Genomic DNA, 21,545 nt, shown 5'->3' on the forward strand with positions numbered 1-21,545 from the left:
GAGAGTCTCTCTATACAAGATGCCTCAGCGCTTGTTCGTTTAGGGAGATGCAATGCTAGCCAGGAAGCGTAGTTTTAAAAGACAGGGCCAGTACAGATCACTCCTCAGAGGGTTTGTTAATTTCATCTTCCTCTCTGGCAAAGGCTCTGTCAATTTCACCTCTCCAGTCTAAAACTGTGTGGGATCGCAACCAGAGGGCAGCGAGGAATAGAAATGGGCTGGAGCTGCCTTCCAGAGCCAGGCTTCGACCTGGAGAGGTTATAATGGGCTGAAGTTTCCCTTCTGGCATTTCACAGACCCTTCACACAGTTCCAGTGTATAGCAAAGCCTTTGCCTTGCCGCCGGCTCTATCTTTTTAAACTACACTTCCTGGCTCACATTGCATCTCCTGATATGCATTCTTCATGTGTCAGATGTTTCGTGTAGAGAGTCTCTGAGCCACGGAAGCTCCCTATGATTGGATCTTGCAGTGAGTGGGGGTGGGTGTTTACTGGACAAAACAGCCCCCCAAGCTGAACCATGAACTCTTGTCCCCAACCTCCCCGAGCACCTTTTCAAGTACTGAAATAGTTGTATAGTTTGGCATTCAGTAGACGGCATCTTCACATGATTACCAAGACGAAATCAGGGCATGCCCAATCTAGCCCTTTTCTAGGTCAGCACCCAAAACCAAAGCTCAGTGCACCAGAGCCAGCAGGAGCCTTCAGCCTCCACTTCTTCGCTATTTGAAAGTGACTCGCCCACATTTCTCCTTTAAAAGGACAATAGCGGGAGGGGGAAAGCTTGTTTCAAATATAGCTTGTTTCAGATATTAACCCTGAAAGGAGGCTGAAGGGTTAACCTCTATCCAAGCCCAGACAAAATGAGATTGCAAGAGACTGCCATTTACGTGTGATGGACAGAACAAGATACTTGATCTGATTGAGCCCTTAATTCATGCTGGTCCTAGCGTCTCCCATACCCTTTAGATGAAAAACAGCTAACCCCTTAGTGAAAGCAGCATGTAGCTTGCCAGCTCTCAATACTGCAGAACTGTCATTAAAGCGGCCATAAAGCACGCTGCTGAAAAATGCACTAAGATAATGGTTTGTATCTATTTCAATCTAGGTCTAAAAGGAAACAGCCCTTGGTGTCCCGCATAACTGAAACGCATGCTTTACGGCAATCCAGCCCCGAACACACATGATTCGCAGGGGATGTCATCTATTGCAAGGGTGGCAAACATATGACCCACAAGCCACATCAGGACCCTCAACACCTCATCCAGACTAAGTTCAGAACAAGCTGGGCTGGCCAAGGACCAGCAGCACCTATTTACAAAGTGCCACTGCATCTCCCGAACAGCACACACCTTTCCTGTCCCCAGCGGCGCTCTGTCATTCCACCTGAGCAAGTGCATGGCTCACCCATCCCCACCTGCGCCACCTTCCTTTTTGCTCCTTCTTTCATCCCGAGAAAGCACGGGAGCTGGTCTCCTTGCCTTTCACATCCGGCCCCTTCTCTCCCCATGGAGGAAGCGATCTGGGCTACACGCAGAGGGAAGGATGGAGGGCCCACGGCTGCCTCCTCCAAGCCCCCCTCATAGCACTGGGGGTGGGAAGGATGAAAGGGGAGGACAGAAGAAATCACACACACACCTCAGCACTCCCAGTGCAGATGGAGGAGGGGGTGCAGCCAGCATGCCTCCATCTTTCCTCGCCCCTCCTCTTTTCTATGCTGCACAAGGGAGGAGGTAAGAACAGAGCGTGCCCTGCCTGCCTCTTCCCCCTCTCGCTCAAGGCAGATATGGTCTTCTTCTCTCCCCTCCCCTCTCACAGTGCTATCTGGCAGCCTTGGGAGAAGCAGCCAAGCAGGCGCCTGTGCCATCGTCCTTCCCCATCCTCTGCAGGGATGGGTTTGTGAAGAGCAGGCCAGGAACAGCTGATCCACAGGGCCAAGGATGAAGCACCCATCTCCGCCTGCTCTCTAGGCCCTGCAACCAGCAAGTGAACATAGAAAGGTGCTAGTGCAGTTAGAGCAGTAGAGAACACACAGACATCTGTTCAGAGCAGGGGTTTTGACGGCAGGGAGACTGTTGCTGTACCACAGCGGTTAAGGGGTTGGGCTGCATATCAGCTGGTTCAAATCCTGCCATGAGCTCAGCAGGTGGCCTCGGGTCAGCCACTCCTCTCAGCCCCTGCTCCCCAGCTGTATTGTGAGGATGACAACACTGACTTTGTTCGCCACTTGGAGTGGGGCACTAATCTGTCTAGAAGAGCAGTGTATAAGCACAGATATTATCATATATTATTAACATCATTTGGCCCTGGCGTATAGCAGATTATCCCATCCATCTCCCTGTACAAAATCCAGTCTACCTCTTTGCAGTATTGGGGGGGGGGGGAAACCTAGTTTCCAAATAAAGTGTGTTGTTATGCAGCCCTAGCTTTTGCAAAATATGGCATAAGAGGTCCGGACACGCTTTCATCCCTCTGAACATATTCCAGTCCTTTTCATTAATTAGACAGTCAAAGCTGCACAATTCAGCTTGGGAATCAACATTTTTTGGATTCGGCATACCCAAGCTGGCGTTTAAAATACTGGCTCTTGACTTTTACTCCAACGTGCCCTAGATTTTCCACTTGTCTCCTAACCTTCATGGAGGCCACACTCCGGACAAGGACGAGCTGTTGTGGAAGAGTTTGGGACCAAAGCATATTCAAGCAGCTCTTGCCAGAGATGCTTTGCATAGGCGCATCCAGCCATAAACACCAGGCCAGGTCGGAGTTGAAAGATGGAAAAGGGGGGGGGGATATGCCCCCCCCCCAGTGCCAACTCTCACTCCTCTCCCAGCCCTGAAATGGGGCTTTTCTTCACTCAGCTGCCATTAGACAGACCTGGCAAAGTGAGCTCAGAGCAGACGGGTTTGGGGTAGGGCCTTCAGTCCAAGAGCATCTCAAGCAGTAGAGACTGTCATAGCAAGAGCCTCTCGCTTCCCCCCACTGGCCTGTAGTCCCTCTGCCAATCATTTTCCTCTCCTCTTCAGCAGACCTGAGCCTCTCTTCTGAGTCAGGACCACGGGCAGCCTTCGCATCACACTAAATGCCCACCAAAGCCAAGCGCTCCAGATGGAATGAGGAGAGCAACAGCCCCAGAGACTTCTGGGAGGGAGGCGGCAGGACTGTTGCCCACCTAACAGAGTTTTTTTTTTTTTTTTTAGAGGAATGGCAAAGATGTCAAGTAGACAGCCTCACAGAATGGCCCACAATCAGCCAATGGGCCAGGTGCCCATGGTCAGCTGAAAGACAAGTGGCACCAATCAGAGTCAAGCCAATGAGCACTTACTGTGAGTGATGTGAAGGTCATGCACATCCCCCCAAAGCCATTCAGCGACAGTGAGATGAAGATCAGCACGGACAGGGCTGTGGAGGAAGGGCAAAAACTATGAGGAATGAACCAGGAAACCTGAAAGGCTGCACGAACACCACTTGCGTCTCCTGAAAACTGGACTTGTTCAAGGCACGGTGAGACTGGAGACTGTGACACTGTGGAATACAAGCCATGGAGAGTGTCTCTATACGAGACATCTAAGCGTGTGTTCATCAAGTGCAATGTTAGCTGGGAAGCATAGTTTAAAAAGACTGAGTTGGCGGAGATCACGCCTCAGAGGGTTTGTTAATTTCATCTTGGTCTCCTCAAAGGCTCTGTCAGTTTCACCTCTTCAGTCTAAAACTGTGTGGGATCACAACCAGAGGGCAGTGAGGAATGGAAATGTGCTAGAGCTGCCTTCCAGAGCCAGGCTTCGACCTGGAGAGGTTATAATGGGATAAAGTTTCTCTTCTGGCATTTCATAGCCCCATCACACAGCTCCAGTGTATAGCAAAGCCTTTGTCCTGCTGCTAGCTCTGTCTTTTTCCACTACCCTTCCGGGCTAACATTGCATCTCCCCAAACATGTTCTTCACGTGTTAGATGTCTCATGTAGAGAGACTCATAGAAGCCTGGAGGATTGGGAGCCTGCTGTGCTCTGGCCATTGAGAGTTTGCCTGAGAATAGCCCTCTGTGAAGTCAGGGCAATTTTTGATCTATGAGAACCAGGAAGAGAGCACTTCTGGGCAAGAGAGATCTCTGAAAGCAGCGCTGGCAAAAAGGCCTTCCCAGGTCGTGCCAGCACTGGGCTACCCAAACTAGTGGCCCAGAACCGATGTCATGCAAGGCTTTCTACACGCAAAGCAAAGAGCTCTCTTGGTCCCTTCCCCAGGTCACAGTGGCACTCCAAGTAAAGCCATCCCCCCGCCCCAAAACACGGTTCTTTGATTATTTAGACAGCCCTTTCAATTCTGCAAACTGTGGCTTATGCCAGCACAGAGATAAGGCCACAGAAGATGCAGCCCACAGATGGAGGTAGGCCCCCAGCCACGTCCCCATATCCCACCCCCTAGATATCCCAGTCTCCTCCCCTCGCTCTTTCCTCAAACCGCATCCCATTTTGCAGCCACATACTTACAGTCAGGGTTGCTGGCACCATAAGCGATCATCACACAGGACACGGCAAAACAGGCACTGAAACACAGCAATGATCGACCGTCACACCAAATACAGCTGCCCAGGTGCATTGTGCTCCCTCCTCAGGAGTGGGGGAGAAGCACAGCCCAAGTGGACAGAAAGTGGGGGCTGCACCATCTGCTTTCCATTGAGCCCGTTTCTGAAACAGCCCCCCACAACTATTCCACCATCAATTGGAGATACAGTTAAGACAACAGGTGCTTCTGCTCCACCCTCTACCACTGGACAGCTGGTCCAAGTCCCCAGTGCAGGGGGAGGGGGTTGAATGGGCCACAGCAGCCAGCAGGTGAAACTACCTCTGCACTGTCACTTAGAAGCCGGCCAAATTTGCCTTAAATCCTCAGGGTGCAAAATTCAGGTACCCATGCAGCATGACTGCAGACGTGCCGTTCTGGTTCTTGAGACCAAGTCAAGGCAATGCAGACTTAAGGGTTGCCCTTTCCCACGCTGTGATCCAATTGTAAGAATCTCTCTCTCTCTCTCTCTCTCTCTCTCTCTCTCTCTCTCATGCACACACACATCTCACAACACTCGCCAGCCTTCTCGGCATTCTTCCGCTTGGTAGCAGAGCTAGTCTGCACTCTGCCCCACATCATTAGGTTGGTTGTCTGGCTCAGCCCACGGCTGGATGCTCGGTCAGGTTTGTGAGAGGCTTCATCCACAAAGACATCAGTAATCCAACCTGGCTAGCGTCGAGAACTCCAGGGAGAACTGGAGCAGGCTGGGGAGGGATCGGGGCCTCAGCCCCTGAGACAAGATGCCCCCCTCCCCCGCTGGCAGACATAATTTGGGGGTGCCAACTTTACCGTCCCTCACTCTTGGGCCTTTAGCAGCAGCTTGATCTGCGGGAATCAGAGCTTTCCCAGGCTCATCCCCTGACGTTTATGGGTTGAGGAACAAGACAGGGTTGCCAACCTCCAGGTGGAGCTCCCCTAGAATTGTAACTGATCCCCAGGTTACAGAGATGAGTTGACTCTATGACATTATGCCCCACTGAGGTCCCTCCCTTCCCTAAATCCTGCCTTCTCCAGGCTCCCCCCGCCCCCGCCAAATCTCCAGGAATTTCCCAACTTGGTCATGACTACTCTAACAGAAGAACAGGCTGGGTTGTTCTTTTTCGTGGCCAGTGGGCAATCCTAAGAGCTTTGCTTTTTGTTCTTACATCTTCCAACAGCAGGAAACTCTGACCCCCCGCCCCCGCTCTGACACTCTAAAGAGTTCAATTAGTGTACTTTGCACCCACAGCATCTGCCAGCCGGGGAGAAACTGTGCAGACCGGCCATGTGACAGGCGGGGCAGCACTTTAGGCAGGGGCCAAAGCCCGAACTCTCAACTTCATTTTAGCAGAGATGACCTGCCTGCTTTCACACCAGCCACTCCTTGGCTACACCCATCCAAGTGCCATGGCCCATTTCAGCCCCATGCCCAGCGCGCCTGGTACTGGTCACCCCACCAGGACCCACCTGCCCAGCAGTCGTAGTTTGCGTGGACCATATTTGTCCATGACGATGCCCAGTGGCAAAGTGATGGCACTGAGCAGGAAGGAGCCCACAGTAAACGCCAGGTTCAGCATCTCATCTTGCTCCTTGCAGGTGAGCCAACCGTTCATGCGCACCGGCTCCTCCTGCACTCTCGTCAGGTTGCCTGTTGACAGGTTGCCGTTGGCTGAGATGTTCACATCCTCTGGAGGAGGAGAAGAAGCCAGTTAGCCCTGAGCACCACTTGCTCGTTCATGGGGAGAGTGAAGAAGACACCCACGGAGCTCAGCACAAGCCCCAGCCGTCACCCGAGAGCGCAGATTTAGGAACGGAGCTTTCCAGGTACTTTTTTTAAAACCCCAAAACTGGGTCAGAAGAAAAGAGCACCTATAAGACTAACGACATTTGTGCTAGGGTATGAGCTTTGGTGAGCCACAGCTCACTTCCTCAGATAACAGCTAGAACGTGAGCCGATCTGTTCTTACATTTTGGATAGTGGAGTGATTGCAGAAGCTGAATGACAGTAGCTGGTGAATGACAATGGCAGGCATAATTGAATAGGGTGGAGTATACAGAGGGTAGTGGGTGTAGAGAAATTAGCATTGGTAATTAGATAGGAAGCCAATGTCTTGGTTCAATCCAGGTGGATGCATTGTCTTGAGCTTCACTATCAGTTGCAATTCAGCAACTGATAACTGATTGAGTCAGAAAAGTTTGTGATCCCTGATAAAAACATCTTGCAGAGGGTGCAATCAGCCCCAAGAGGAAGAAAAAAACCACAAATTGCTATCTTTCTCCCCCAACTCATTTGCACACCAGTACAAATCTCACCTCCAGGTGGAAGTGGGGAGAGGTTGGCCCTAAGAAGTGCCCAGAGGAGCAGTCACAGAGCTGTAGTGTAACAAAGCAGAAATGCAACCACAAAGGCCAAACAAACATTTGCATTGCCTATTACAAATCAACCCAGATTCTTTTCTGGAAAAGCAAGAACCGAGAAGTAGTCACCAAGTTTTCTCAGTTGCCTCACCCCATTAGGCCTGCTCCAGGGGCAGTAAGAATACCCCTGGCCCCCAAGGCCTCCCACAAAACATAGTTTTCCATTTCCAGACTCCAGAGCTGTGGCAACCCAAACCAAAAAGATTAATTGTAACAGATTCTTCCACAGATTAGAGTCTATCAGATGCCCAATGGGGGACCTCAGTTGGCAAACATCTACAAAGTTCTCCCCCCTCCCCATCCCATTTTGGCACAGAAAAAAAAAAAGCAGACGGTGAGCCTGAAATACACAAAGAGGCACAGAGAATTGCAACCTAGGATATTTATAGGCAAAGCTCAAATTAGTCCCTCCCAGTACCTCCTTAGCTTTACTAAGTTAATTGAACACAGAGCCTTGGTTTGGTGGTTGCTCAACACACACACATCAGCCAATGGAGCCAATAAAAGTCCTATGAGGCAACCAGACAGAAATTGAATCTCCGCTTCAATTTGCCATTTGATCTGCCTATCAAAGAAGCCAAGGGGGATTACTTTTATTTCCCTGCTTGGCACTTTCACCTCTCTATCCAACCTTTGGAAGCAAGTGGTGAAAAGCACGGCTGGAGGGAAAACATTAAGCCTGCACCCAAATTCTGGTTGGGTGGAAAGGAAACTCGATGGACTGCAGAAGAACCTATACTGCTGTTAGCCTGGCTTAGAGTGTGTTGTCAAGGCACTGATATTTCAGGCAAGCCCTGCCAGGCTGCACCAACCTCCTGTGCCCTGAACCCATTACCCAGAAAGCACTGTTAAGACTCAGCTGGATGTATAGCAAATTAGCTTTTCATATTCCCCACTCTCACCTCCAGATTCTGCCTAACTGGCTAGGGTTGCCAGCCTCCAGGTAGTGGCTGGAGATCCCCCAGAATTACAACTGGTCTCCAGGCCACAGAGATAAGTTCACCTGGAGAAAATGGCTACTTTGGGGATGGACTCTATGGAATTATGCCATGCCAAGGTCCTTTCCCTCCCCAAACCCCACTTTCTCCAGCTTTCTCCAGGTTTCACCCCCTAGATCTCCAGGAATTTCCCAAGTTGGAGCTGGCAACCCTATAACTCTTGATTCATCTCAATTATCTGTGCTTTCTAGGTTTCACGTGCAGTTATTAAAAAGTTCATTTTATTCACCATCTTTGAGTGTGAACTGATGGTGTAGAATCTCACCAGTGCTGCTCTGCTTCACGTTAGTGCCTCAGTGCCGACTAAGGACAGCACGGATGGATACTGATGGAGGGGGAGAAAAAGGGAAGGGAGGAAGCAGCCCACAGGTCCATTTCTCATTTGCACCTTTCCTCCAAACTCTCGGTAATCAAGTGAGCCAGGGAGACGCATAACAAGGAAGGGAGCGTTATCTTGGATTTTCTTGCAAGGGGGTGGGATGGGAAGTAAAGAGTGTTCAAACACAACCAGTTCACTGGGCTCTTTGCAAAACCAGGTAGGCTGGGGACTCGGTCCCGACTCACATGTTTATGAGGTGAGACGAGAATTGGCACAGCCTGGACAGAGGGCATTTTAGGACCCCAAATGTTGACCGCTTTTCTTCTCCCGCATGAACAGAACATACTTTCCGACCAACTCAAGACACCAGTCATGCTGCTAATGAAGTGGGTTCTGGACCACAACAAGTCTGTTGATGTTTTGAGCGTCACAAGACTTTTTATAGCTCAAAGTGTATGCATGACGAGCCACACGCTATTGCAAAACTTTTGGGAGAGGATCGAATAGCAGGACAGTTGGTCGCTCGCTCTCTCCCTCTCCCACCTTACTTCTGCGAGCTTCCTGTTGTGATATTATAGAGCCGTAGCAATGAGCTCTCAGCTGCTGCCCACCCACCCGCCCACCCCCTCTCCCCGGCCATATCCAGGCTGCCCCTCTTGCTCCTGGGCCTTGGCAGCTGTCCAGTGGGACGATGTGAAGCAGGAGACGCTTTTCCTGACACAGAGAGGAAGGGCTGGGAAAGCATTGCCTCCTTCAGCCTGGTGGAGCAGTCAAGAGTGTTGAACTAGGATCTGGGAGATCCACGTTCGAATCCCCACTCTGCCATGGAAGCGCATGGGGTTACCTCCAGCCCTTCGTACTCTCTCAGCCTACCCTACCTCATAAGGTTACTGTGAGGATAAAATGATGTAAATTGCTTTGGCTTACACTGGCAAGAAAGGCAGGGAATAAACGAAATAAATAAATAAAAGTGAAGACGTGGGGTTCCTGAAATAAAGAGCTGAAAGCCGCCAAGCTGGCCAAAGCGGCCCTTCCTCTGCTAGCTGCCCTCTTGCACTCGAGATCTACGCATTGGTGGAGAGTGCCCTTAAGTCATAGCTGACTTATGGCAACCCCTGGCAGGCTTTTCATGGCAAGAGACTAATAGAGGTGGTTTGCCATTGCCTGGCTCTGCAACCCCGGTCTCCATTGGAGGTCTCCCATCCAATTACAAACCAAGGCCAACCCTGCTTAGCTTCTGAAATCTGACAAGATCAGGCTCTTCTGGGCTATCCAGGTCAGGGCAGATCTGTGTATTTACACAGCCAGTATCAAAAAGGAAGATGGTGGTGAGGGGTGGGTCTGTTCTCTTTCAGCAAGGCTTCGACAGTGGGTTGTGGCTCTTTCATGCTCCTGCTACTTACATTCTCCCCAAGGTACGGACCGCCTTTGAAACCTCACCTGCAACCACAGATGCCCCAAGGCATCATATGTGTGTGTGTGTGTGTTGGGACTGGGGAGGGACAAATAGAACGTACAGCAAAAGCTGCAACTGTCTCAGGTGCAGCAGCTCTATGGGCAGGATTCTGTTACAAGCCCGGCCCTGTGGATTGATGTCTGCCCCCTCCTAGAGAGGCCTCTTTTGCAGGTTGCTCTGTGCAAATATTAGCTCCACTCATAGAAGCTTTCTCGCATATGGACATATAGACAAAACAAGTAAAGTGTGCATTGCTGGGGGAGGGGGCTGGGCTCTGAGGCTCTCGAGGGCAGAAGGCTGCAGGAAACAGATGGAAGGGAAAGGCCAGAGCCAGCCAAGCACAAACTGTTTGACAAAACAGTGGTAAATGAATTCTCGCCGTCAGCACCTGGAGGGGGGGGGGTTCCTGGCGTGAACAGTGCTCAGTGCCCCCAAACCCCTTCCTTCTACAGCAGCTCATGCCAACAATACGCCAGCTCACTCCGAGAACAGGGACGGCTTTGAAAACAAAAGAGTTGGTACAACAACCACAAACATCCGAGTGTTTATAGTGCAAACAGACCCCAGAAGGTGCCCCTCCCTGCCCTTGCAAACCAGATGCAGGCCTGCAGCTTTCCTGGCTGCCATGACAAGCTCCACGTGGGATGCAGCAGACGGCTCCAGCTCCCCTGAGGACTCCTGCACTCTTCGGCCAAACTTGGACTTTGCTGCACGTGCAGCAGTGTGGTGCAGTGGTTACAGTATCTGACTAGGACTAGAATTCAACTTCCCCTCCTGCCCCTGAGCTGACACCTGGGGCCAATCACACTCTTCATCTTCACTGGGTTGTTTAGGATTGACAGCTCCAGATTGGAGATTGGGGGGCGGGGTGGAGCTGTGGGAGCGCAGACAACTATAATGCCCTCGAGTGCACCCTCAAAGCAGCCATTTTTCCAGGAGAATTGATCTCTGCAGTTCAGGAGATCTCCAAGCTCCACCTGGAAAACAGTAAAGAGTCCAGTAGCACCTTTAAGACTAACCAACTTTATTGTAGCATAAGCTTTCAAGAACCACAGCTCTCTTCGTCAGATGCATAGATCCTCTCCATCTAAGCTCTACCTGGAGGTTGACAAACCTAGGGCTGTTGTCTAGATAAAATGGAGGAGTGGAGAACAACTGGCCCAGCCTTCGCTCCTTGAGTGGTGTAAAAATGTGACAGATAAAAATTCCTATGAAACAACGCAGAAGAGATCAGTCACAGGACTAGCTGATTGATTGATTGAATTTATAATCTGCTCTCCCCATGAACGGGCTCAGAGCAGATAACATCAGTACTAAAATTTACAATAAAATTTGCTTTAAAAACCATAAATAAACATACAATTCAGTCATAAAACAGCTCTAGATGGCGGCCCATATTTCCAACCCCAACCACTCTATGAGATGGGAGATGGAGGCATGGCAGGGGTCCAGCGGGTGGGGGGGGTCGCACTACCCCCCCCCCAACAGGAGACCGGTAGGAAGGCGCACCCATAGCCCACCCTCAACCATATGCCAATAAATAGATCTTGTTGGAGCTGGTGGGGGGGGCCTCCCAATTCCCTTTTACGTAAGTCCAGCAGAGAGGGACCCCATGTGAATGCCGGCTTCCTACAGAGGCAGAGCTGAGAGGTCAACAGAGCGATGGAGGAGCACGTCTCTTTGGCACACAGATCAACTGCTTGTTTTCTCTACACCCTACTCTCTGTCCACAGATTAAAAACTCGAGAACAGCCCTGCCAGGCCAGACCAAAGGTCTTCCCAGTTCAGCATTCTGTTTCCCCAACAGTGGCCGGGCAGGAAACACACAAGCAAGGGCAAAGGGGACAGCCCTCCCATGCAAATGGCATTCCCCAGTATACTGCCTCTGCACTGCGAGCTTCTATTAGCCGTCCTGGCTTGTCGTTGCTGTTGGGTCAATCCTCCGTGTGAGACCATCCTAAGCCAACAGCCAGCACTACATCTGGGGAGATGGAATTCCACAAGCTAATTACATGTCTTAAAAAAATACTAGCTTTTCTGAAAGCTCTGGCTCTAGCGTAGGGAAGAAAAACAAGCTGCCCGCTTCCTTCACGCCACTCATAATATTGCGTGTTTTATCATGCCAGCTTTCCCCTCCTAAAATGAAGTGTTCCTTGATCATTTTCCCGCATCTGTTCCTGCACCGCTATATACTTTTTGGGGTAGAGCAACTACAGCTGATGCAGTATTCCAGATGTTCTGGAGATCAATGCAAGGGACTTCAAATAGTTATTTCCAGCCCCTTTCTCAATTCTTTGACCAACCCACCAAACCTCTGCTATTATTTTTGTGACGAGTCACTGTCAAGTCAAAACCCATCACTGTAAGGTGTTAACCTTGGTGTTTAAAGCCCGTCACGGACTGGGACCTGCACACCTGCGGGACTGCCTCTTCCATCACGTCCCCTGCAGGGCGTTGTGCTCTGCAGACAAGCAACTCCTGGTGGTCCCCGGCCCGAAGGGCTTTTTCTGCCCTGGCCCCAGCATGGTGGAATGCTCTTCCGTTGGAGATCCGGGCCCTGCGGGACCCGTTACAGTTCCGCAGGGCCTGTAAAACGGAGATGTTCTGCCATGCCTTCGGCTGAGTGCCGGCATGTGTCCCCCTACTTCCATCAAAGACCGCCACTTTTTCTGGGGCTGCCCTCGGCCATCTGCTATGCCCATATATGGACTCCCAAATATTTATTTAAATAGCCTGCATCTGGACTGTTTTAATGACTTTTAAAGATGATTATTGATTTTATGGTTTTGATTGATTCACTGTGTTTTATGAAGGTTGTTAGCCGCCCTGAGCCCATTTGTGGGGAGGGCGGGGTATAAATCAAATCAAATAAAATAAATAATAAATAAGTATGAAGCAACCTAATTTAAGGAGCATTACTGTATATCCACTTATACTGAGTCACTGTGTTGCCCAATCAGAGATTCCTTTCCCACTTGGGCTTTCACCATCTTGCACAAGCCTAGTTTCTTCCACAAGCTTGCCTACATCAACCCAAGTTAAACAGCATCAGGATCCACAGCAAATCCTTGGGGAATCCTAATTCCCAACTTTGTGAAAAAAATGTGCACTTGGGGCTAAGCCCTGTTCTTTATCTAGCTCACCATAGACAAGCAGGCCTGGCCCCTTCTCCAGTTACCAAGCTTTCTTTGCTAAGGGGCTAGCCATGAGCAAGGCTGCATGAAGATACAATCCAGTTACCATTTCTCAATTGCCCGATCAAGCATCAACACGTGAAGTGCCAAGGAAGCAATGCCCCATGACATGCGCCTGGCAGCTTCATCACCCTGTTTTGCTTCTGTTTTGTTTGCAGACACGGATTGAGGAGCTGAAGAGGCAAGGACAGTTGTGTGGGGCAGCTGCAGCCTTGGTTGGCCCAAGAGAAGGCAGCCTCAAAGATTCCAACCTATACTGTTCCAAGAATAGGAGGCAGGACGTATCTAATGGAACCCATGAGCCACACTAAACGGCACTTCAGCCACTGCTGCCTCCCATACCAAAGCAAAGCAGAGGACAGCTTTCCAAAGAAAGAGGCAGCAACATTGACGAGATTGACAAGCCACCTCCCCCACCCAATCTTCCACTGCTTACGCCACCCTGGAAGGAAAGTCAGGCAACAGCCCTGAGCTCAGCGGCACAGGCACAGATAAGGAAAGCCAAGTCAGCATGTCAGGAGACAGAAGGTGCTGACTCAACAGGTCGCCAGGGCCAGGAACAGCAGCTAGGAGAAGACTGGCGCGAAGGTGCATTAGCTGATGCCATGCTGCCAGGGAAGAGGGAGGGAGGCAGCTGCCAGCTCAGGGATCCCCTCCCTGCAGAGGAGCCACCTGTTCACGATGGAAGCCTCTTTCCTGCCCAGGGACTCCAAGGAACCGAGTCTGCACCACAGCAGGACACAGAGGTGGAGGAAAACCAGCTGGCGCCCACTTCAAGGGCTCATTTACAGGCAGGATGGGGGCAAGGTCCATCTATCTCTTGCCTCAGCCTCAAGGTCTCCCAAGCAGAGGAGCTTTTTGCTGATGGGGGAGAAGGAGCCAGCTGAATCGCTGAGACCAGGGCTTTTTTTCAGCTGGAACACGGTGGAACTGAGTTCCAGAACCTCTTGAAAACGGACACATGGCTGGGGGCCCCACCCCCTCATCTCCAGACAGAGGGGAGCTTAGATTGCCCTCCGCGCCGCGCGGCACGGAGGGCAATCTAAACTCCCCTCTGTCTGGAGATCAGGGGGCAGGGCCACCAGCCATGTGTCCATTTTCACCTAGGGAGATTTAAAAACTCCCCCTTGTTCCAGCTGACCCAAAATGATGTCATTGGTCCTGGGAGCATGTGCTCACTTTGCACGTGCACATGTGGCACCAGGGGAACCACCTCCCGCCAAGAGTTGCCCCCTGTACTGGCAACCCACTGAGTTCCACCACCTCTCTTCCCAGAAAAAAAGCCCTGGCTGAGACCAACAGGTAGCAAAGGCCAGCAGGGAGCATTCCCTCTTGGGCAACGGGGCCAGAGACCTGAGACAGGGCATCCCTCCTCCTTAAGGTCCCTTTCTCCCAAGGGTGTAGCTCCCATAGCACCCCCCATGGCCTTTTGTGCAGACCTGGGCTGCCTCAGGGCTTGGGTAGGATCCTTTGTTTTCTCTTCTGCTGACAAAGGCAAAGGGGTGTCCCTAGCTATGAACGGATGCAGCACTAGCAAAGGAAACCACAAAGCAGAGTCAAACCACTGCTGTGAGTCTCGTGGTTAAAGTTATTCAGTTCCTGTGCCTCGGCAACGATATATTTTTGCAGCCCTTTGGCTGGGGGCTTCAGAGGGAAGGGCTTAGGAGGACACCTGGACATGAGCAGATTGTTCTAGTCCAGCTCAATACAGAAAGCTCAGAAGGAGAGCAGGGGACAGAGCGGCACAAGCGAGAAACAGGCAGTCATCCAGAGTTACGTGCCAGCTTTTTAAATGAAAAAAAATGTATAAATGATGAAGGCGCAAGAAGAGGTAGAAGCTCAACAAGTAAAGCACTCCATAATTAGCACATCATAAAGAGTCAGAATTATGCCACCAGGAAAACCCTGGCTCTGAGATCTTCAGATAGACTTCAGCTCCCAACCTGCAATATAGATAGGACGCTGGCCTACCTCGCAGGGACTGCATCAAGCATTTGGGACACTCAAGAGTGAAAACTGCATGAATGCTACAATGTGCAGAGAGATGTGCACACGGCACTTCCACTACCAAAGCACAATCTGGCCCCACTTCTTCTACCCATAATCAAGATAATGCATACTATGATATTCCCCGTTACTATGAATGGATGGTATTGACCTGCAGTATGCTCAGAAGAAAGAAGAGGAGCTGTTTCACAGAACTGATTCTTAACTGACAGCATTCCCGTCACAATATCTGTGACAGCCACTGATTTTAAAAAGGGCTTAGATACATTCGTTAAGGGAAGGTACATCAATGGCTAATGGACACAAGAGCCAAATGGAACCTCCACGTTCAGCAGCAGCATGCTGGTGCCTGAGAGTAGGAGTGGGTGATACCTTTGGAAGTTCCCCTGAAGGATCTACCCGATAGTTGCTGGGAAGAGTCTGCTGAGCTACATTACTCAGATCCAGTCTAGGTGTTTTTTACATTGTGTCAGTGGCTCAATGGAACCTCCCTGTGCAGAGGGAAATTCCACCCCTGGGGCACCAAATGTTGGACTAGAGAGGCCTTGGTTTGGTCCAGGGCTCTTGGCATCTTGTCTCTGGCACAGGTCAGCTTTTTACTGGATCGAAATCTTCTTGACTTGAGAAGAACATTTCCTCAGACTCAGTGAAAAATTTACTTGCTGTCCAAAGTTCAGCCTTGATTAGCACCAGAGGAAATGATTGAGAAGCACATGGGGCAGGGGGGTGGGAATCTGGCATACCAGCCCCTGCCAGTATCAAAGTTATCGCTTCTTTCCCAACTGCTTTAGCTTATCAGAAGAAAGTGCCAAAGCAGGATTACGGCTGAATATCAAGAAGACAAAAGTCATGCCTACTAAGGAATTACACAACTTGAAGGCTGACAATGAAGAAACTGATATGGTTAAATATTTTCTATTCCTTGGATCAATCATCCACCAAAAGGGAGATTGCAACCAAGAAATGGGAAGGAGATTGAGATCTAGAAGGGCAGCCATGAAGGAACTAGAAAAAATCCTTAGGTATAAGGAAGTGTCGCTGGAGACCAAGCACCAGCCAATTCATACTATGGCACTCCCCATTACTATGTACAGATGTGAAAGTTGGACAATGAACAAACCTGGCAGGAAGAAAACGGATTAATGTGGCATTGGAGGAGAGTTTTATGGATACCATGTGTGCTTTGTGCTACGGAGTTGTTTCTGACGTATGGTGACCCTACGAATTAATGACCTCAAAGGGCCCTACTATTAACAGGCTTGCTCAGGTCTTGCAAACTGAAGGCTATGGCTTCCATTATTGAGTCAATCTATCTCACATTAAGTCTTCCTCTTTTCCTACTGCTTCCAACTTTTCCTAACGTCATTGCCTTTTCCAGTGAGTTTTTTCTTTTCATGTGATCGAAATATGATCGCTTCAGTCCAGTCATTTCAGTTTCTAAGGAGAATTCAGGCTTGATTTGATCTAGAACTCACTTATTTGTCTTTTTGGTAGTCCATGGTAGGAAAAGTTGAAGACAGACCCAACAAGGGATGGATTGACTCAATAAAGGAAGTCACAGACTTCAGTGTTCAAGACCTGAGTAAAGCTGCCAATGATAGGACCAGAGCTTTTTTTCAGCAGGAACACGGTGGAAGGGAGTTCCAGCACCTCTTGAAAATGGTCACATGGCCGGTGGCCCCGCCCCTGATCTCCAGACAGAGGGGAGTTTAGATCGCCCTCCGCACCATGGCATGGAGGGCAATCTAAACTCCCCTCTGCCTGGAGATCAGGGGGCGGGGCCACCGGCCATGTGGCCATTTTCGCCGAGGGCGATTTAAACTTTATAAAACTCCCTCCTTGTTCCAGCTGACCCAAAGTGACATCATTGTGTGGTCCTGAGTTCCGCCACTGAGTTCCACCACCTCTTTTCCCAGAAAAAAAGCCCTGGATAGGAGGTTTTCGAAGTCATTAATTCATAGAGTCTCCATAAGCTGGAAACAACTTGATGGCACATAACACACAGAGTTTACCAGGAGAGAACCTAGGGACCATCAAACCAAGTATCACATACTCCCACCCTCCCAACCTATAGAAAAGTTACAGGTTACCTGCCTGCTGCAGACCTACTCTGATTCTCTCAGAGCAACAAACTCACTTTAGAGGCAAAAACAATAGCCCTTACTCTCATGGGGCAGTATCAACACAAGAGAGGTACGCTCATTTAGGATGAGAAGTGCAGTGGATCAGGCGGAATTCCACATCCTCCCCCAATTTCAAATTGAGAAGCCCCCGTTCCAAGCTCACTTCATTTTAGAAACTGAACCTGTTAATACTTTGGCATCCTTCTGGGTCTCCTAGCACACATTAACTCCCCACCCATTAAATGTACACATTTTTAAACATTATTTGCATGCCAACTGTGTATAAGCACAGCGCAAAAGAAACAAGTGAAGCAAAGAATACCAGCAACGAACCTGGGCGAGAAGATCACAAGGGACACTGACAAAGGCAGGAAGAAACAAAAAGGGCAGATATCTCCATGCCCTACTGAGAAGCATCACGGAAGTCCTTCCTCAAAACAAGTCATTTCATACTAGGAAACATCTGTTATGAGACTTTGGTCTCCACGAGGAGCAATTAGCTGCCTTCATTCTAGTAGCCAACATTAATGGCCTGCATGATGCCCGTCAGTTCTGTCACCGAGCTGGCAAGCCTTCCTTCTGAAGTGCATGTTTACACTTGCATTTGAAGAGGAGGCACTGCATAGTTGGTCTTTCTCCATATTATCCTCAGAATAGCCCTGCGAAGTTGGTGAGCAAGAGAGAGTGCAACTGGCCGAAGGTCACCCAGGAAGCTTGGTGGAGGTTTAGAACCAGGTCTCCTATTGTAGGGTTGCATTTCTTGTAAAGGCCCATTAATAAGCCAGCAGATGTCTCGGACGCCCCTGTTTGCCCCCTCCCACTTCCAGGAAGACAAGAAGCCCACCACATTGGGGGACTGGTGCTTGTTTCCTGCCACTATCCATGTGCCATGTGCTCCCTGGCACCTCGCAAGGAGGCAAGGGAAGGGAGAAGAGAGAAGTCACCACTCCCCAAAACTTCTGGGACCAAATTACAGTCCAAGTCCTCCATGCCAAGACTCCCGAGGCTGTGGGCTCCTTTTTAAGGAGAGGGCTTGGCCCCTGAGCACATATCCCTCCATATATTACCTTTGCACAGTCCTCCATCTCTGGTTTAAAGGAGGGCTCCAGGCCCAGAAAGCATCACTTCCAGCCCCACAGCACTTCTCCATTTATAAAATAAACTAAGGCCATGGGCCAAGCACCATCAACCCTCCTCCAAGCAAGGCGCTGCTTGGGAACCAGCCGCCCTTGCTAGCTAGTTGTGCACCATATAATCACTGACTTGAGTGGGTAGCTCAGCTTGCTGGGCTGATGGAGATTAAGCTGGCAACCAGTGCTCAAGTCAGGGACAGGGACTGACTGGCAAACTTTATCAAGAGCGCCAGGCCCACCCAAAGAGGTGGTCTGCCATTGGGCTGCTCTTTGCTTGCGTAGAGTCACTTAGGGGAGAAAAGCAGGGAACAGAGATAAAAGGCTCAGGTGGGACCCCAAGGACCCTTCCGCAGTGAGCCATCACAGGTTCACCTTACCTGGTGGGAGACACAGGTAGGAGTAGAAGCCCTCTGACTGCAGCATGAGGAGGAGAGACCCCCATCCCAGGAGGACAGCGGAGAAGAAGAGGTTTTCCACCACAGCTGTGCAGGCCATCCACCAGCGCCGGCGGTGGGCAGTGGCTAATGTGGGAGCCATGGCGACGGTGAGGTGGTACGTGTGGGTCTTTTTCACCTAGACTCCTCCAAAGAGGAGAGAGGAAAAAGAGGCAGCTCTTCAGCATTAGCATTTCTTTATATCCCACCTTCACCCCCCCCCAATCTGAGACTCAGAACATTGTTCTCCCCTCCTCCATTTTCCCACAATGACAACCCTGTGAGGTAGGCCAGGCTGATAGTCTGTGACAAGCCCTGGAATCACTCAGTGAGCTTCCACGGTATAAGTTGGAATTCAAACCCAAGTCTCCCCAGATCCTAATCCGACACTTTATCTGCTACACCATGCTGGTTTATGCAGCTTCTTCTCCATGGGGGAACCCAGCCTTACACCATGCTAGAGTTTAACCGCAAGATTTGCACTGGGAAGAATGCCAAGAGTGATGAGAGAAGCATCTCTCACTACCTCCACTGCACGCACACACACACGCACACGCACACACACACAGATTCCAGTTTCCAAATGCCAAATCTGTCCCACCTCTATAACAAACACCAAGTCTACGCAGGCACAGAATACATTGTTATATATTGAAACACAATGATATCAGAAACCACCACTTAAAAAACAAACGGGGAAAAAAATCACACAACTTAAAATCAGAGCAACTTGTCATGCTGGCTCTGTGGTTATAAATCATCCTGCCTAGAACAATTCTAAGAAGGCAACATGGGGACAGCGAGAAGAGAGGTCTGGATGTAATTGCTGTTCTGCTTCCCTCCGCTACAAGCAGAAGAGCAGAACAGCTGGAAGAGGAAGGGCTGCCCATCTATTTCTGCCACTCACTCTCTCCCGTGCCTACAGCAACCCAAGTCATACAGCCTACAATAGTCGTCTTCTCTGGCTGTGGGACAATGGGAACAGCTCAGCTTTCAAGTCTACTTCATTCCCCGCCCCCCAAGACCTTGGGTAAAAGAAGAATAGATGCTGTGGGCTGTACTCAGACTTGTAAGGGGGGGGCATGTCAACACAGCTGGGTCAGACCCCAAGAAACAAGGGCCCAACCTTTGTTTCTTGGGGCAAGCAGTGGCAAACAGTGCACCAGGAAGTGGCAAGCAGTGCCCCAGGCTCTCCCCACTTGGCTACAACTACCCATGTAGCTCATGTTTGCCCATCTCATCTCAAAGGACCTTTGCCAGATTAAGGAGCGCTCATTAACAAGACACATCCTTGACCTGGATGGCCCAGGCTAGCACAATCTTGTCAGATCTCAGAAATGAAACGGGGTCAGCTACTGCCAGTATTTGGAATTGGAGACCATCAAAGAAGCCCAGGGTTGCTACGCAGAGGCAGGCAATCGCAAACCACCTCTGCTCACCTCTTTCCCAGACCTGGATAGCCCAGACTAGCCTGACCTCATCAGATCTCAGAAGCTAACCAGGGTCAGCCCTGGTTAGTAATCCGATGGGAGAGCACCAAGGAAATGCAGGGTTGCTATGCAAAGGCAGGAAATGGCAAACCACCTCTGATTGACCCTTGCCTTTAAACCCTTATGGGGGGTCATCAGAAGTCAGCTGCAATTTGATGGCACGTTTCATGCACAACAAGACACAAAAAAGCCAATGGGCTACAAAGCATGCGAGGAACTCGGGGCCAAGCTAGAAGTGACGAATGACACTTGAATGGCAAGTGAACAGACTCACATGTATTCCTCCCTGTTCCCTTGCACTCCACTTGCACATAGGTATCAAGTGGAGTGCAAGTGAACAGGGAGGAATACACGTGGGTCTGTTCACTTGCCATTCAAGTGTCATTCGTCACTTCTAGCTTGGCCCTCAAAAGGGAAACTGTTGAACTTTCAACAAGAGTTTCCAGAGGAGGAGGCAACAGCCACTGCATTGCTCATTTTTAAAAAAGGAGGTCTGGGGACAGACAGACCTATCAGCCCCTCTGTCCCAAGGGAACTGGCAGAAAGAAAATATTATTAAAGCTCGCCTGGGGAAACACATAGAGGAACATGCCCCACAAAGGAAAAGTTCCTTAGCTTCAGCCAAGGAAATCTTGCCTGAAACCTTTTGGATTTGTTTCTCAGCAAGCAGATATGGCCAATTCAGTAGATATTAGAAACTCAGGTTTCCAAAAGAAAGCAGAAGTCCCTCCCAAAGCACAGTTAAGTAAGCATAGAAGCCATAGAAGAAGATGACTTGTCAACTGGTTAAGTAACAGGAAGCAGAGAGCAAGCATTTTCTCCGAGGAAACGAATTAGGGTCTGGCGTGGGCCGTAACAGCCATGCTTACACAAGAAATCAACATTAATCAGGGCGATGATGCTGAGGTCTGACCTGGCAGGAACTCCCCAGAGAAGAAATAGTACTGTGGTGGTAGTCAGCACCAAGGAAACAAGAAATGGGGGGGGGGTAGCAAAAGAGCTGGATGCCGTGCAAGAGGTTATTAGGAAAGAGAATGACAGGGGTGTGGTGGTATGCACAGCTTGTCCCCCCCTAACAAACTCAAAAAGAATATTATAAAGCTGGAAAAGATGCAGAAAAGGGGATAACATGGCCAACTGAGAGGTTGGAGATCCCTCCCTCCGAGAAAAAGTTACAAAGTTTGGGGCTTTTGAGTTTAAGAAAAATGAAGAAGGGTGAAAAGAGGTAGTAGCATGACAGATACTTACAATATCATGAATGTCATAGAGGAAGTGGGCAGCTTGTTTTTGCTTCCCTGCACTAGAACTTGGGCAGTAAATCCAGGACAGAGAAGCAAGCGGTTCTCTACACAGCATATAGTCAACTGGCGGAATTCACTTCCCAAGATGTAGTGGGGGCCACTGGCTTGGAGAGGACAGGTTTGGGGAGGCTT

At 50.0% G+C, this 21,545-nt stretch overlaps 1 protein-coding gene across 2 annotated transcripts in view; it reads right to left on the minus strand.

The window, feature by feature from the left end:
* The window catches only part of SLC43A2 (solute carrier family 43 member 2), a 44,306-nt gene that overhangs the window by 22,120 nt on the left and 641 nt on the right, over positions 1 to 21,545 (minus strand). The window contains exons 2-5 of one of the 2 annotated variants that reach the window (XM_055001446.1): positions 18,566 to 18,769; positions 6,008 to 6,227; positions 4,486 to 4,541; positions 3,325 to 3,401 (exon numbers count right to left, since the gene is read on the minus strand). In XM_055001446.1, the coding sequence (XP_054857421.1) occupies positions 3,325 to 3,401; positions 4,486 to 4,541; positions 6,008 to 6,227; positions 18,566 to 18,725 (513 nt within the window). In that variant the 5' untranslated portion in view covers positions 18,726 to 18,769. The remainder of the gene's footprint in view (positions 1 to 3,324; positions 3,402 to 4,485; positions 4,542 to 6,007; positions 6,228 to 18,565; positions 18,770 to 21,545) is intronic. The other variant, XM_055001445.1, reaches the window with a different exon arrangement.

Source organism: Eublepharis macularius, chromosome 17, assembly GCF_028583425.1.
Source record: "Eublepharis macularius isolate TG4126 chromosome 17, MPM_Emac_v1.0, whole genome shotgun sequence".
Classification (NCBI taxonomy): Eukaryota; Metazoa; Chordata; class Lepidosauria; order Squamata; family Eublepharidae; genus Eublepharis; species Eublepharis macularius.